The sequence below is a fragment of the Mus caroli genome, chromosome 1 (genome assembly GCF_900094665.2).
Source record: "Mus caroli chromosome 1, CAROLI_EIJ_v1.1, whole genome shotgun sequence".
Taxonomy (NCBI): domain Eukaryota; kingdom Metazoa; phylum Chordata; class Mammalia; order Rodentia; family Muridae; genus Mus; species Mus caroli.
In genome coordinates, this window is record NC_034570.1 from 164,845,778 (window position 1) to 164,861,697 (window position 15,920).

General features: G+C 37.2%; 1 protein-coding gene across 1 annotated transcript in view; it reads left to right on the forward strand.

Moving 5' to 3' along the window:
- Fmn2 (formin 2) overlaps window positions 1–15,920 on the forward strand; it is a 310,737-nt gene that overhangs the window by 190,382 nt on the left and 104,435 nt on the right. Inside the window, 5 exon segments of the mRNA XM_021173977.2 lie at window positions 1,917–2,008; window positions 2,162–2,291; window positions 3,279–3,425; window positions 6,375–6,434; window positions 7,174–7,294. Coding sequence (XP_021029636.1) covers window positions 1,917–2,008; window positions 2,162–2,291; window positions 3,279–3,425; window positions 6,375–6,434; window positions 7,174–7,294 — 550 coding nt within the window.

Here is a 15,920-nt window from a genome sequence, read left to right on the forward strand (position 1 = left end):
CCTCTGCCAAGATTTATGTGTAAAAGTATTTTGTTCAAGAATCAACATAAAAGCTACATACAGTTATGTAACCAAGTTGTAGCAAGCTGAGCTTCTTCTTACCTTCTTGTGAGGTTTTAGCTATAGAATGAACAGGAGGAGCTCATAAATATCAGATAGCTTTTGTGTATTTTTAAATGGAGATATGGTGAGAATTAGAAAGCTGTATCTAAGTTTATCTACTCATAACTCTTGCCTATTCAGTAGTTACAGGTTTAATATTCTTCTGTGATATTACATTGGTCTCGTTTGCCCACAAGAGTGGTGCTATCTTTGTTACAAAGCACATTTTGTAATAGGGCTTCAAGAGACATCATGGTGATGGTTGTGGACTGACTCTTTACATACTTGCGAAATAAATCAGATGATTATTATCTGAGGCTTAGTTTTCATTGTGTGTGTGTGTATGTGTGTGTGTTTGTGTTTGTGTGTACACTTGCTCGCATGCACAAGTGCACACATGTGCATGTCCATTTAAGTGTCTGCAGAAGGGAAAAGTGTGAGACCACCCTGCAGGTGACGTTACAAGCAGTTATGAGCTGCCTGGTGTATGGGTGCTAGTAATCAAACTCGGGTCCTCTGCAAGAGAAGATTCCACTGTTAATCACTGAGCCATCTCTCCAGCCCCAGATCATTGTTGATCTTTCTTCTTATAAATCTCTTGTACCAGTTCCTCAGACGTTGGGGGAAATGTGGCAGGTACATACTAAGTGAAACTCTGCAAATTGTTTAACCTTTATGTAAGCCTGAAAACTCTGAGAAAATTCACCTCTCTTACCCTTCTGATGATACATCCCATTCACCCCGCCATCCCCCAATAAAAAAATGTATCCAACTCTGTGTGTCAGTTTCCCTCTTTGGTTGACCTGTCATCAGTTAAAAGATGCTTCTATTTGAGGTTAGATAGTTAATATTATTGTAAATGCAAAACTTTCACTTCATAGAGAGCAGTTCACTTTCATGGATGCTGGCTGCACATTCTCTGGGGACCTCTTTACTGAATCTCATACTTCTAACAGAGTATTGGGGGGGTATTTTAAGTTCTAAGGACTTCCCTTCAACTCAGCGTATGGCTCTGCATGACTCTGAAATGCATGTGGCAGACGTACCTTCGGCTCATCAGACACATCTTTGTGAGATGTAAAATTATGTCTAAGTACTAATAAAAATGATACCCATGTTCTGTGACAAGAAATAATTTTGTGCTTCATGGAATCTGTAAACCCTTCACTTGTACTAGAAATAAAGACGATTGTCTCCCATGAAGAAACAAATAATAGAATCTGTACTCACAATTGTATGGAGTGAGAGAAGACAAGAGCAAAATATGGCTGGAGCTATTTTGGTATCCAGATATCATGTTCAGCATATGCATGAAAATCTTTTATTTTGTCCCATGCTTTAATAGTTTAATTGTACTTTTCTTTTCTCCAAATATAACAAAAGCAATCCACAATTATTTCAATATTTAGATAGTTTTAAAAAGATTGAAGATCAAATTAGTTCCAACTTTAACTTCATGGAGATTTGAATGAGATTCCTTTTTTAAAAACTATGGCTTTCTAGAAAGTATCATAAAGAGCCAAATTAGTGAAAAGGAGAAAACTATTATTTTATGCTTGAATGAATTAATAGCTTTTAGATCATTAATAGTCAATAGCATTATTTCTGGGATTTTGGTATGATCTGGATTTTATTATACACACTCACACTTTAAAACATCTCGTGCCTTAAGTCAAGTGTTACCACAGCAGATGCTAGGAAATTAAAATATAGAAAATTCTCCTGTATTAAGATCATTATTATCTAAATGATGGCCTCGAAGAGTTTTGGAACAGAACAAACCAAAATAAAACACTTGGCTTTCATTTTTCCAGAGAGCACAGTCAGATGAACTGGAAAAAATTGAAAAGCACAGTCGATCTTCCAAAGACAAGGAAAATGCCAAGTCTCTGGACAAACCTGAACAGTGAGTGTGTCTTGGGACCTGGGAGGCCAATCAAGGTTGTGGGTAGGCGTCTCTGAATGGGAGAGAATGGGCCTGCATGTATGCTTCTTAGAAAAGAGACACCTTTGCTTGGTTCCTTACAGTTTTGCTTCCTCCTTACCTTTGTCTCCTTAGGTTCCTGTATGAGCTGTCGCTAATCCCCAACTTCTCAGAGCGGGTCTTCTGTATCCTGTTTCAGTCCACATTTTCAGAGAGCATTTGCTCAATTCGTCGCAAGTTGGAATTGCTACAAAAACTGTGTGAGGTAGGATCCAGACCAGAGAAAGGAACATGAATTGTGATATTTGACTGTGTTCAGTCATGTTCTTATTTATTTTTATTATTTTTGTCCACTTGAAGTACTTGTAGATTGAAGGGATAGCAATCCCACATAAGGGAATGTTTGCGAACCAGGCTTCAGGAAGAAAGCATGTGTTTAGACGTATTCACGAGGCAGAGGGACCACATTGAGAGCCTGACCAATTTGTATTAGTTTCCTGGGATCTCAGCTGCCAATGCTTTGCCAAAACCAAAGCCCCATTTCCCATATTCTCTCAGATAAGGAGACTTGCAAATGGATGTGATTTGAAGGCATTCATTTTTCTTTGGGTTGTTTATTTGAAGTGGAGCCTCAGTAAAACGTTAAAGCTTGTTGCATCTAAATGGTTTTTGGAATAGTCATTTGACTCAGTGGAAGACCAAATATCCTTCTGAGTGCAACAAATAAATATTGGGCTGGAAGGACCACTATTATCACTAAAAACAGTTTATCAAAGATCAATAGAATCATTGCTATTGATAGAAACACTTTAAGAGGAAGTGGCATAACAGACTGAAGTCAGTCAGGGTCCAGGGAAAGATGAGCATAAAGTTATAATGAGCAAACCTAAACCTGAAGTTCAGTCTTTCTACCTGCCTTTTGGGATTCAGCTTATAGCCAGAAATCTGTATTGTGCTTGACATAGAGACAGTGAAGGATAATGGAGGTGACATTATTTTGTAGAAATTCTCATTGTATATGGACCAAGAGGGCACCTCTTGGCTTCTGCAATCACACTCATGCTTCTTGGTGGCATGCCACTGTAAAGCTAACTCTGAGACACTGTTTTTGAAATATACCAAGTAACAGGGAAGGGCAAGGCTTGGCTGTCACTCAAAACCATCAGTATAATATGATTAACTTGGTATTGATTTTAGATGATTCATATGAAACAGTGAATAAGAGACAAATCTATGTTATCTTGTCTTCTAGACCTTAAAAAATGGACCAGGGGTCATGCAGGTCCTGGGTTTAGTTCTAGCCTTTGGGAACTACATGAATGCTGGGAACAAGACCCGAGGACAGGCAGATGGCTTTGGACTAGACATTCTGCCCAAGCTGAAGGATGTCAAAAGCAGCGTAAGTATTTTGTGTTAATGCCTGCACCAAATTCAGGATGTTTTTAAACATAGGTTTGACTTTAAACAAAATATGGCAAGTGATCCTTTATGTTCCGAGATCAAAATTTTTACATTCACATAATTACACACACACACACACACACACACACACACACACATTTTTGCTGTATACAATGAATACTGAGGAGATTGTTGCAGTGGCAATGGAAAGCTCAGGTTAGGGATGACAATCAGACTGAGGTGAAAGTCTGAGTGGGTGAACTTGGAAAGTAAGAGCTATGCTTCCCCAAGAGAGAATGGCCCACAGAAAGAACAACAGGGTGGGAGAAGGTACGAACAAGCTTTTAAGTACCGAGTTATAATAAATGATTGTAAGCAATGTACATACATGATTGTCATCTTGAGGGAATGCACTCATCATCCGAGAGAGAGAGAGAGAGAGAGAGAGAGAGAGAGAGAGAGAGAGAGAGAGAGAGAGAGATTAGGATACGCTCATAATCCTAAGGTCCAAGTAGCTTCTTCTGCTCCCTTTCATCAGTCATGGTTGTGGCTATTCGCTCCTCTTTCTAGACTATTTCTCTACATTTGCACCAATCACTCAGCATCATTCTAGTTTCCACAGAGCCAGAAATGGAAAAACAGTCTTTTTGTTAGTTCTGTCTATGCTTTGTGGTGTGTTTGTTTGTTTGTTTGTTTGGTGGGTTTTGAGACATGGTCTCAGTAATGGAGGCTGACATCAGACTCCAGGCAGTCCTGCCTTAGCTTTCCTGGTATGATATGTCAGTCTCAGCTGGTTTTCTCTTGGTGTACCAGCATCAGTTAATTCTTATGGCTTTCATAGTCACTCACGTAAACATGTATATCCAAGTGTTGTTTTATTTGTATTATAAACATTTCATAGAAACAAATTTCTATTTTATGGACATAATAAATCATGTTCTAAAAACAGATCTATTTCAGCAAACAAGTTGATATTTGTTGAAGCAATATTTGCAAATAGCACTCAAGTAAGAGAGGTCAATATAATGTCCAGATTATAAAAATTGATCTAAAATATATTCTGATAAACAAAAAGTTACTTAGAATTACTTATGAAGGTGAATTGTGTTTTTGATTTGGCTTTATGTCTCTTACCCCTTCCACTATTAAATTATATTTTATTATAATAAATTAACTCATAATAGAAAACAATAAAGAAGCAAAATACTTAATATTTAAAATTCCCATAATATCCTTGCAAGATCTTTTGATTTTGAAGTTTCTTATGAATGCAAGTGTATATATGTTTACTCCTTAGTAATATTTATAGACTAGAGAAAACAGTTTCGGATTAACCAGAAGGTTCTCTCACCATGCCTATAGTCAAGCATTCAAAAGAAGTTTTCCTAACAGATTGATATACTGCTGTTTCATTGATTGAGAATTTAGGAGAAAGAACAGATCTCAAGTTGTTTGAACCAGAAGCAAATCCTATATGATGGGGAATTCTTTACTGACCACATTATCACATATGAATTGATTACTAAGAGGTATTATTATTTCCATAAATAGTGGAAAAGTCTTGCCTAGATTCCATAACAGAGGCAGAGGCACTGAGGACAAGTTAAATTTAACAAGATTTACTGAAAAAGAGAAAGTTTCAGGGCCAGGTAATATTATAGACCAAAGAATGCTCTGCCCTCCTATGTTTACAGCCAGAGGAAAGGATGTGTGATACAGAAAGCTTGACTCAAAATTGTTCGGCAGTTTGCTTACATGGCCATGATTTGAAGTCTTCCATTTTCCAACTGGTTGGAAGTCCATCTGCTGTGATTAGCTGATGCTTAGTCGCTTGGTTTTGAGTGCATATACATTTAGAGTAGTCAAGCTAAGCTGCAGTTCACTATATAAGGAAGCCATTCTGGACAACTTTATTACTGAAGTATGGAGAGAAAATTAGGTCAAACTTATTGCAATTTAGCAGAGGAAACACTTCAGAGAACTTAGATTGTTTACTAGATTTTTCTCAGACATAGTTTATCTGTTGATTCATTGGAGCAGGCTAAAGTTAGTGCTCCTAATTGTGCCAGAGAAGAAGCAAAATAGTCTCTGAAAACTTTAAAAGCTATTGTATATAAAATAATTTTACATTTTCAAATGATATGTGCATTCTCTTAATAATAAATAGTTGCATAAGAATTAATTCCTCAACTTAAGTTGTTAGTATAGCAAATTATAATGTATATTGGCATTTTGAAGATTTCCACTTCAATGAAATACTTTTCCATTTCTGGAATGTTAATGAATTCCTGTCAAGTTCAAGTATCATTTATTATGATAGTACCCACTAGACCATTTATATGGACTTGCAAGCAGTGTTTGTTTATTCCATTGTGGTGATATTTGAAAACTTGAATGCTGTGGCTGGAGAAATTTCTCATTGGTTATAGCCACTTGCAGTTCTTTAGCGGATCCAAGTTCTGTTCACGGCATTCACGTGGAGGCTCATGACTGTCTGTAACTCCTGTTCCTGGGAATCCAGTACCCTCCTCTGGTTTCCATTGGGACCAGGTACACTTGTAGTGCATGAACATACATGCAGGCCAAACACATACATAGAGCCTAAAAGACAAAACAGACTAAGAAAAATCAAAATAAATGTGTTACATAAAAGATGTAAATAATGAATCAAAATTCTCGAGGAGGAGAATAAAAACAGCGAATTACTTACATTTGAGCTTCTCCCTTAAATGGTGCAGCTTCCTCTTGGTATTTACATCAGAACACTGGGAGAACATTCTGTCATCCAGTCCTTTAGATACAAGGACTGAAGCAGTATAGAGTATAAAACCACCCAGAACACTCCCGAGTATATTTGTGTGTTCTCTGAAATTTACTTTATTCTGAATACTTAATAATACACAATAACTTTTAACTATGTGTTACTTACGTTAATCTTTCTGCCTAGGACAACAGCAGAAGCCTTTTGTCATATATTGTTTCATATTATCTTCGAAATTTTGATGAGGTAAGACCAATTTTATGTACACTCCCAGCTTGACTTTCTTTTTCTTGTGTGTGTGTGTGTGTGTGTGTGTATGTATGTGCCTGTGCAGTGGTTACATATGACTGTGTGAGTATTTGTACAAGCTTGCAATTAAATAGACAGCTATAAAAGAAACTCGAATGGTCAAAAATACTTTTTGATTATTATTTTGTGTGTGCTGACTGATTGTGTGTATAGCAGTATAATGCATGCATGTGAGTATGCAAGTGGCACACCTGTGCACATGCATGTACAAGCCAGAACAATACACTGCGTGTCTGCTATCACTGTTTACCTTGTGGTACCTTCTGTGTTGGCATCTTATCCCCTTGACTCAGATTCTATCACTCTGCAGGAATCTTGCCATTTCATCTGGTCTCATTAGCTGGTCAGTGAGATCTCAGATCATCTTATTTATACCCGCAACCCCAAAACGCTGTGTTTACAGGCACATAAAGCCATGACTAGCATTTTACACAGGTGTCATAGATTTGTGCTCAGGTCCTAGATGATGGCAGAGCAAGGACCCTTTCCCACTGAGCCCTCTTGACAGCCCATCATTTTTCTCTGTTGGATGATTCAGTAGACGTTCTCCTGGGGTTTTGTTTGGTTGTTGTTTGTTTTTGTTGGTGGTGTCGGCGTTGGAGCTGCTGCCATTTCTTCTGTTGCATGATTTTTATTTTTCATGCTGATTTGTTTTAAAATTCTGCTTGCTAATTAGGACGCTGGCAAAGAGCAGTGTGTCTTCCCACTGGCAGAACCCCAGGAGCTTTTCCAGGCCTCACAGATGAAGTTTGAAGATTTCCAGAAAGACCTCAGAAAACTAAAGAAAGACCTGAAAGGTGACCTATGACCGAACTTACTTATTTTTTAGTGTATACTCTTAATGAGAGATGATAGACTTTCAAGACTTGTGAAAGGGTATCAGTTAGGCAGAAGCCATGTTGAGCTGTTCTTTTATGTACTTCAAAAGAAAATCTGCCAATATTTTTATTTTTCATTGCCTTAAAACATTGAGTGTTAGAAATGTAGCTATTCATTCATATCTTAGCTGTTTGAGAAACATCTCACTTCATCAGGAACAAGTTTACATCTTATTTTTTATTTTGTAGCCAAGAATATTTGGATATTTTCCATATCATGGTTGGACACAAATCCTGTCACTGTTGAAAGATTAATAGTGCCTGCCTGTTCTCCTCTGAGACACTTTGCCCAACATGTTGTGATTTGTGAAAACTTGTAGTAACAAAGGATGTTCTTGCACACAGATGGTTAAATGGCATGGTGGGTGATGAGCTATTATATTATATCATGTAGATTTGATTAGTACTCATTTGAATTTCCTCAAATTTCTTTTATTAGTATCTTTACACACAAGTAGGTAGTCTTTCAAAACCTAGTTTCCTAAACAACATCCTTTGTTCCTGCTTTGTGCCAGTTTCTACTGTTAGAGCACTGAGAGACTGTTCGGTCTCTGATTTATATTAAGCTTAGGTGGAGAGCAAATACAACCGCATTGCATTTTCATTTGATATGGTGCTACTGAATGAGACCAAGAGGTAATCACTTCTGCTTAGAAGTTAAAAAAAAAAAGTATTTGAGAAGAGACCAAGTCCTGAAATAGGAGAAGCATTTACCCAAGGGTATTGGCCCCGATCTGTTACCAGATTTATGGCAGTTATGTTCTGGTCACAGGTACAGTGTGGATTTCTATTAACTTAACATTTTTCTTGAGGTTCTCGTACATTCACGTAGTATATATTAGATGTTAGCTAGATGTGATCAGTACCCCTAAGCGCAGTACCTGCTATTAACAGGACTGCAATTCTGTTTCTTAGTTATGCTCCATTCCAGCTTTATGCATATGTACCTATTGATTAAAGCCAAGAAAGATAGTGTTGCCTTATCTAAGTATTGCAATTCTGTAAGAACTAGTTCATTCCTGTGAACATTATGGCGCCATATATTGAAGTTGTTGGGAGGGAGATGTGATAAGGCATTCTAGAAGAGTCCCAAGGGGAAAGTGAGGGTTGGGTATGTTCAAGCTACATTGTATACATGTGCAAACTCTCCAAAGAATACATTTTTGAAAGATGGTTTTAAAAGAACTAATTCTTAGAGCCTTACAAAACATTTTCCTTTATAGGGTTTACGACAATGCAGAAGTTATGGCTTTGTTTAATGAGAATTTACACACACTGCAATGCGGTGCCAGGAGCATTTCTGGAGAGGCTGGGAAATACTTCATACTTCCGTCAGCACTTCATTCTTGAAAATTAGGATTTCATCATTTACAGATGATTTAATAAACAAGAGGAATGACATTATTAGTAAATATGCAGTCCCACATACAAGCTAGGAGGCATGTGAGCACTCAGATGCCCACATATACAAAGATATCCTTTCATATACATACACAAATATGTATATATATACATGCACACAATACATATACATGCCCACATACATACATCTGCACATACATAAAGATGTTCACACACGTGCTTATGCACATAAATACAAACACAAGTGACACATGAACACACAGACTTCCTTTAGAATATATATATATATATATACATATATATATATATATATATATATTAAATGTATATATGGGTCATGGAAACATCAGAGTCTCATAAGTCTCAGTACCCAACAGCACGAGATCTAAAGAGCTGCACCTCTCTCCATTATGTTCTCTTAGATGTGTGTTTCTGTGAGCAATGTAGTGGCTACAGAAAACTACACATTGGATGACTGTCAAGCAGTATGTCAAAACAATAGGAAGATAAGCAAATGGTTGGAGCCATGAAGCCTTATGGTTTATGTAGAGGAACGATGAATGTATTGAAAGACCCTGACCATTGATCATCAACTCTAACATTTTCCTGACAACTCCTTTCTTTTATGGAACTGTAGCAAGCTTAATGTTAGAGAAATGTGGGGAGGATGTAAGTGATCATCCCAACACTTTCTTAATTCATGGCAGCCATAGAGGACAGAAGAGGAGTCTAGGGACACAATACATACTCCAAAACAGTCAGCCGCTAACCTGCCTCCTCTAAAGACTTTCCACCAGCTAGTAGCTCATTCAGCTGTGATCTCATCCGTCCATGAAAACATGGCTGAGGGTAGTGTTCACAAGGTACTACTGGCTGGAAGCCAACCCTCTAATACATGTATCTCCAGGGGGCAGTACCATATCCAAACCATAACAGAGGGGATCATGACCAAATAAATACAGAAACTGCAGGTTTAATTGTGAAAGGAATTCACAGTATTTTACAGCAGTCCCATTTGTAGTAGTTCTTTGGTTTATTTTACCACAGAGCACTGTTTTCTCACAGAATGTGTGGTGGCTTCTGTGGTCAGTGGAACCCGTCTGAGCACATTTGAGAAATGCAGGCTTGGTACTGTGCTAAGAACACAAACATGGCTCACCTCTGAGCTTACAAGGAAAACAGTTTATAAACAACTATTTTTATTTGTTTAATTTTTATTTTTTCTTTTTTTTTCTGTAAAATAAATGGTATCAAGTTCTGAGGGTTAAAAAAGACCTCTTATTTTTCAAAATCTGATTATTGTCATAGAAAAAAATGATTTGGGCAAAAGGATGGAAATCTTGTGAATCAAAATTTAAGTTCAATTTTAGAGAAATAATGAACCATTAGAAATACAGTTTTTCTTATCAGGTACACATGATGTTACTTCTCTTTAGGAAAGGTTTGGATATACATAGACATGCATTTATATAAACAAATGGGATCAAATGTAAGGTTACCTTAAATAAAAATCATAGGCCTTAAACAGAATCAAATTTGACCTATATAGCCTTTAAACACTATTTCTTTTTAAAATTTATTTTAGATTACTTCTAGATGTATTTATTTTTATTTTATATATGTGATATTTTGCCTGCATACATATTTCTTTACCATATAAATGCTGACTGCTCATGGATGTCAAAGGAGAGTATCAGAGGCCAGTACACTTCACTGCTGAGCCATCTCACCAGTGCCCAAATGATTTATTATACATAATCACATTTGGGGATTCCTTTCAGATATTTCAAATAGCCTGTCCACATTTTTATAGGCAATCATTTTAATCAGATACAGAAAAGGAGTTAAGCTTACAAAGAAATGTTCATACTACTCTGTGTAAGCAGTCAGTAGCTACTGCTATTCATGAGGTAAAGCTGAATAAAGGATACAATTATTTATTAATGGTAAATGTTGTCTATTCACAAAGTCGCTCATATACTAATCTGTCCCTCTTCTTTTTGCATACTGACTTGTTTTTTTATTTCCAAGGAACCTGAGAAACAATGTGTTAGTTAGGGCTTGGACATTATAGACAAACATCTGCATCTCATCTTAGCATTCCTGTAAAGACATCCATTATGTTGGGTTCTTTTTGTTTTGATGATTTCTATGCCTGCTCTTCAGGATAACAGTCAGGTCTCCTAGCTCAGTGAAGTGCCTTTTGTTCAGTAATTTTGGTGTCTTTTATCAGTAGCCTTTCTTGATACAGTTGTACCAAATGATGGCTTATGGTCCAGTGTCTTTGATAGGTAGGAACTCTAGCTATGGGTTTGGATGAGATTGTTGGGTGAGTCAATCTCTGGAGAAACTGTCAGTCTCAATGAGCTTGAGGTGGAAGGAGTCTCTGAGCCAGCTTGTATTTAGATACTGCTGGGCAAGAACAAATTAGATTCACATCATAACAGAGCAACAAAGCCCTTCAGGTTCTTTTCAGAAGGACAGCAGCCAAAGGAAATGCAGCATCTTTTTCAATGGACATTCTACTGAACAAGAAAACTTAATCTATATTTGGTGTATTACTAATGCAGACATCAGTTAACAGTCTTTAGAAAAACCAAAGCATGGGGAAAAAACGCAACCTGTGATTTCAGCTTGTAAAATTCAAACATATAAGCAATCAATGAATTCTTTAAGCCTAGAAGGCAGGGAGAGGTATAAGCAACAGAATTCTCTAAGATAATGGGTCATTAGGGAACACTCTGGCCTCTTTCAAAGTATTGGTTAGGTTTCATTTCTTAAGTTGTAAATTGAATATATGGTTATTCATTTAATTATTCTTTATACTTTATGTATGTGTTATATGTGTTCCTTTATACGTAAGATGGGGTTAATAATCTTATTTGAGAAGAAAGAAAACGGGGCAAGCATCCAGAAATATGTTTGATTTAGAATTGAAGCTGAGTAGTCTGGACTGCTCTAATTTAAAATGTGTGATTGTTCAGCCTTGTCTGTTCTTTATGAAGAAATTGCATAACTTGATGAATTTAAAAGTAAACATAACTAAGAAACATAAGAAATTTAATTAAAAGAATAAACTATGTTAAAGAAGAATATAATACCCTTCTTGGAGGTAAAAAGATTAATACGAAAGAGAAGCAATTTTCTGTTGAACAATCCAAACATATATTATTTAGAAGGAAATAGTAAGAATAAAATTAACTACCAGTGTCAGAAGGCTGTTGAGGTCTCACAGAAGCATAATCCATTATTTTTGGTTATTCCTTTTACTATTTCATAGTAAAAGTAAAGAAAACCAAAACCACACACTACTTTAATCGAAGTAATTTAATACAGAGAAGTTAACACACATTGAAAGGTCAAAACAATACAAGAAAATAACGAAGTAATGTAGGAAGCAGCCATCATCCCTGAAACTCAGGAAAGCAAGAGAAGTTGAAGTTGGTGCAGAGCAGACATCCTTAGAGAGAGAGAGCGCCCCCTGGGGCAGGACCCAGACCTCACAGAAAAGATGGTTCTGCTGCACATGCTGCCCTAAGGACTTGGTGGAGCAGATCCTCTGGAGATGGAGATGGAGGCAACAGGAAAATGTCAGTTCATACATGTAACTGACGATCTGAGAGCTGAGTTTGAAACAATGGCTGACATCAGGCTTTGGGGAGATGCAGTGATGCTGGTTTGCATGTATGGAAACACACTAGACATTGGAAGCACCTGCTGATTGTGGAAACTGGAAAGCTAGCCTTCAGCTCTCACCATATTCCTCCATCCAACTTTTCCCCATTTCACTATAGAAACTTCTCATCAAGATGTTTGGTATTTTGATGAGTTTCACACCATTGTCCAAGGGTCAGATACAGAAAGGTAGTTTTGAAGCAAAAAACAAACAAAACAGCAACCAAACCAACCAAATCAAAACCAACAGTCTACATTTAGTTGTTCATTTCCATTACACTAATATGATCCTAGCTGTCTTCATGGCTCTCAAGTTAAGACAGAGTATAAAGAACTATAGCATTTGGAGAGAGGTCAGCCACATGATATACCCTGATACCCTTGTTTTGAGTCTCCCTCTCTCTCCCTCTCTCCCTCTCTCTCTCTCTCCCTTTCTTCCTTTCTCCCTCTCTCCCTCTTCCGCTCCTTCTCCCTGTCCCTTCCTCTCTCTCTGTATATATGTGAATATGTGTGTGTCTTTCTTTCTTTCTTTCTTTCTTTCTTTCTTTCTGTCTGTCTGTCTGTCTGTCTGTCTGTCTGTCTGTCTGTCTGTCTGTCAGAACAACGGACTGCCTTGTGTATGGAAAACCTGCAGAAGTTGATTTTCTCCTTCCACCATGTCTGTTTTGCAATATTGAACTTAGGTCACTGGGCTTGGTGGGAAGCACCTTTCCCCACTGACCCATCACAGCTGCCCCTCCACCCTTCTTTAATGCTGACAGACTTCCTTTATGTTGTCTTCCCACCTTGAAAGTCATCTAGATAGCCTGTCCAGTGAGGCTGACTCTAAAATACAGAGAAGGGAAAGATTTGACCAGAAATTATGGGAGATGCTCATCAGTGTCCAGGACAGTAGAACGGTGTCTGCAGTTAGTCATTCTCAACTGGTTTGGTTCTGATAACAGATAACTAGTTGTCTACTTGACGGCCCTGTGCTTCTTTGGCTTTTCATAGTATTTTACTGAGTGTGTTCTCAGTGACACATAATGAATATTTAGAACGTGCAAGTATAGGGACCTGAGTTCAATCCCCGGAACCCATAAAAATAACCAAACCTGCTGGAATGTGCATATAATCTCAGCAGTGGGGAGGCAGAGACAGGCTCATCATCCAACTAGCCTAGCCAAACTGGTGAGTCTCAGGTCTGGGTGAGATATTTGGTCTCTAAAGGCATGGTAGATTATTCTTAGGAACACCCAAGGTTTCTCTGTGGCTTCCACATATGTGTACATATGTCCATATGGTCCTACATGTACGGGTTTCCATATATTTAATGAATGCACACAGCAAGCAATCTTATGTATATCTGCAATATGACTTCTCTTTATCCCATAACTTAACAAGAACACCTACAATACTTATGCTGTGTTCCAAAAGTTGGACGTTCACAGAAGGTAGTGTCACATGCAATCAGTGAATATAACATAGGATTACAGCACACATTAAGACAATGCAAAAAGCACAGTGCATCTTTCCCACATTGCCTTGTACTGTGAAAGTCTTTGGCAAAACAGTTGTTCTTTTCATGTTGCAGATGAGTAAGGGAGAAGTAATAAGACTCAGGAATGTTTCCAAGTATCCTAGTAGTAAGGGGTGAATGGGAGTTAAAATGCAGTCTAGCTCCCTGGCTGCTGTGGCATGCTGTTTCTCCATTGGCTATTATACAAATGCCTTCCATTTATCCATCAAAGTTAGCATAAAAAATGCCTATAGATGCTAGCTACAAATCCATAAATGGCATTCAATCATTGGTCATAGAATTATATTCTTACCAGACAAGTATATAGTAGAAATCAATACCAAAGCCCTACTAAAATGCTTTGAACTGATAAAATCGTTTCTAAGTTTGTTACAATAATTAGTAGTCTCTGATCGCAGAGTCAAAAGCTTTTGAACTTTCTCCAAGTTCAAAGCTATAGGTCCCCTGACAAGTCCTGGGTTTTGTTGTGTTTCTTTCTGTATCTTCTACTCCCTACAAGTGAATGATTATATGGCATGTTCTCCAGCCTTTCAAAAGCACTGTGAATTTAAGCAACTTTGGCATTTCTTATGGTCCTAACCTTTCACTACATGTATACACCCCCCTCCATTCTACTTCATGTTTCTTTCTATAATGCTCCTCTCAATTTATCTTCTTAACTTGAGAAATTCAAACTTGTTGACAAGAATTTTGAGCACAAACCATTTGCTTTAAATGGATCTTTTGTTAATTCCCTGCTCATGGTCCAAACTAGAGAATATCTTTCTTTGGAGGTGGTCTTTCTTAGATTTTGATGTATAAAATAAACAAGCTATTTCTGTATAACTAAAATAAAAATCATGTAAGACTTTCACTCCTTGGAGAAAAGATGCTTTATTATGAAATGGTCGCAACTCTAATTTTACACCACAATGGAACCAACTAGTGAGACAGCATTCCTGAAACACAGTCACTGTGGTTACTAATTTACTGGCTGGATGTCTTTAAACTTCACTGTGTGGGGGCACTTTACCAGACTCCTTGATGTAGATGAATGTCTCCTGTGCTAGGTACATGATCCTATTTTATTATCAATGTACAGCATGGCTGGACAATAGTAAGAATGGAAAGGGGGTAGAACCATTCCAAAGATGCTTATTGCACTTCTGAGATCTTTGAGATGCTCATAGGCACAATGGATTGCACTAGTTAAGGATTCCCCAAATGAAGCCAGGCACCTAGCCAGTAGTCTTAAACCAGGATAGCCTGTCATGATGGCACATGCCTTTAGCACCTGGCAGGCACAGGTAGGCAGATCTCTGTGAGTTTGAGGATAGCCTAGTCTATAATACCAAGTTTCAGGTCAGCAGAGCTACAGAGTGAGACACTCTCCAAAATAAATAAATAAATAAATAATCAATGTAAGGCATTTGTACCCTTGATGAACATTTTATGTACCTGATTCTGAAATTACGACATCTTCTGAGAAAATGTTACATGGTTTGATTTTCCTTGAATAAATCCTTACAGTATTTAGAATGTTGGAAAAAATACTTTTTGAATCCAGATTAGAAACTATATTAAATTAAACAAAATTTAATCTTGTTTAACTATTTGTAAAAATTCAAAATGTTTGTGTAACTTTAAAAAATTAATTTGTGTTTGGTTTTGCTTGGGCATAAAAGGCCTTAAACTAGTGTAAAGTCATATTCAAAGATTCTTAAAAGATAGATAAATTATAATAAGCAGATTAGTTTTTAGTAATAATGCTTTTATTATTCTAGCATGAGGTGCACTGTCTGTCATCTTAGGTAATGAGATGACAACCTTCTGTACCCAGTTTTGAGAATTAAGTACTTACACTCATTTGGAAGAATGGAACCTATAATAGTCTTGCAAGGTGCTATGGTAATTATTAATATTTTGGAAGCTTTCTTTTTTATATATATTTTTTATTAGGTATTTTCCTCATTTACATTGCCAATGCTATCCCAAAAGTCCCCCATACCC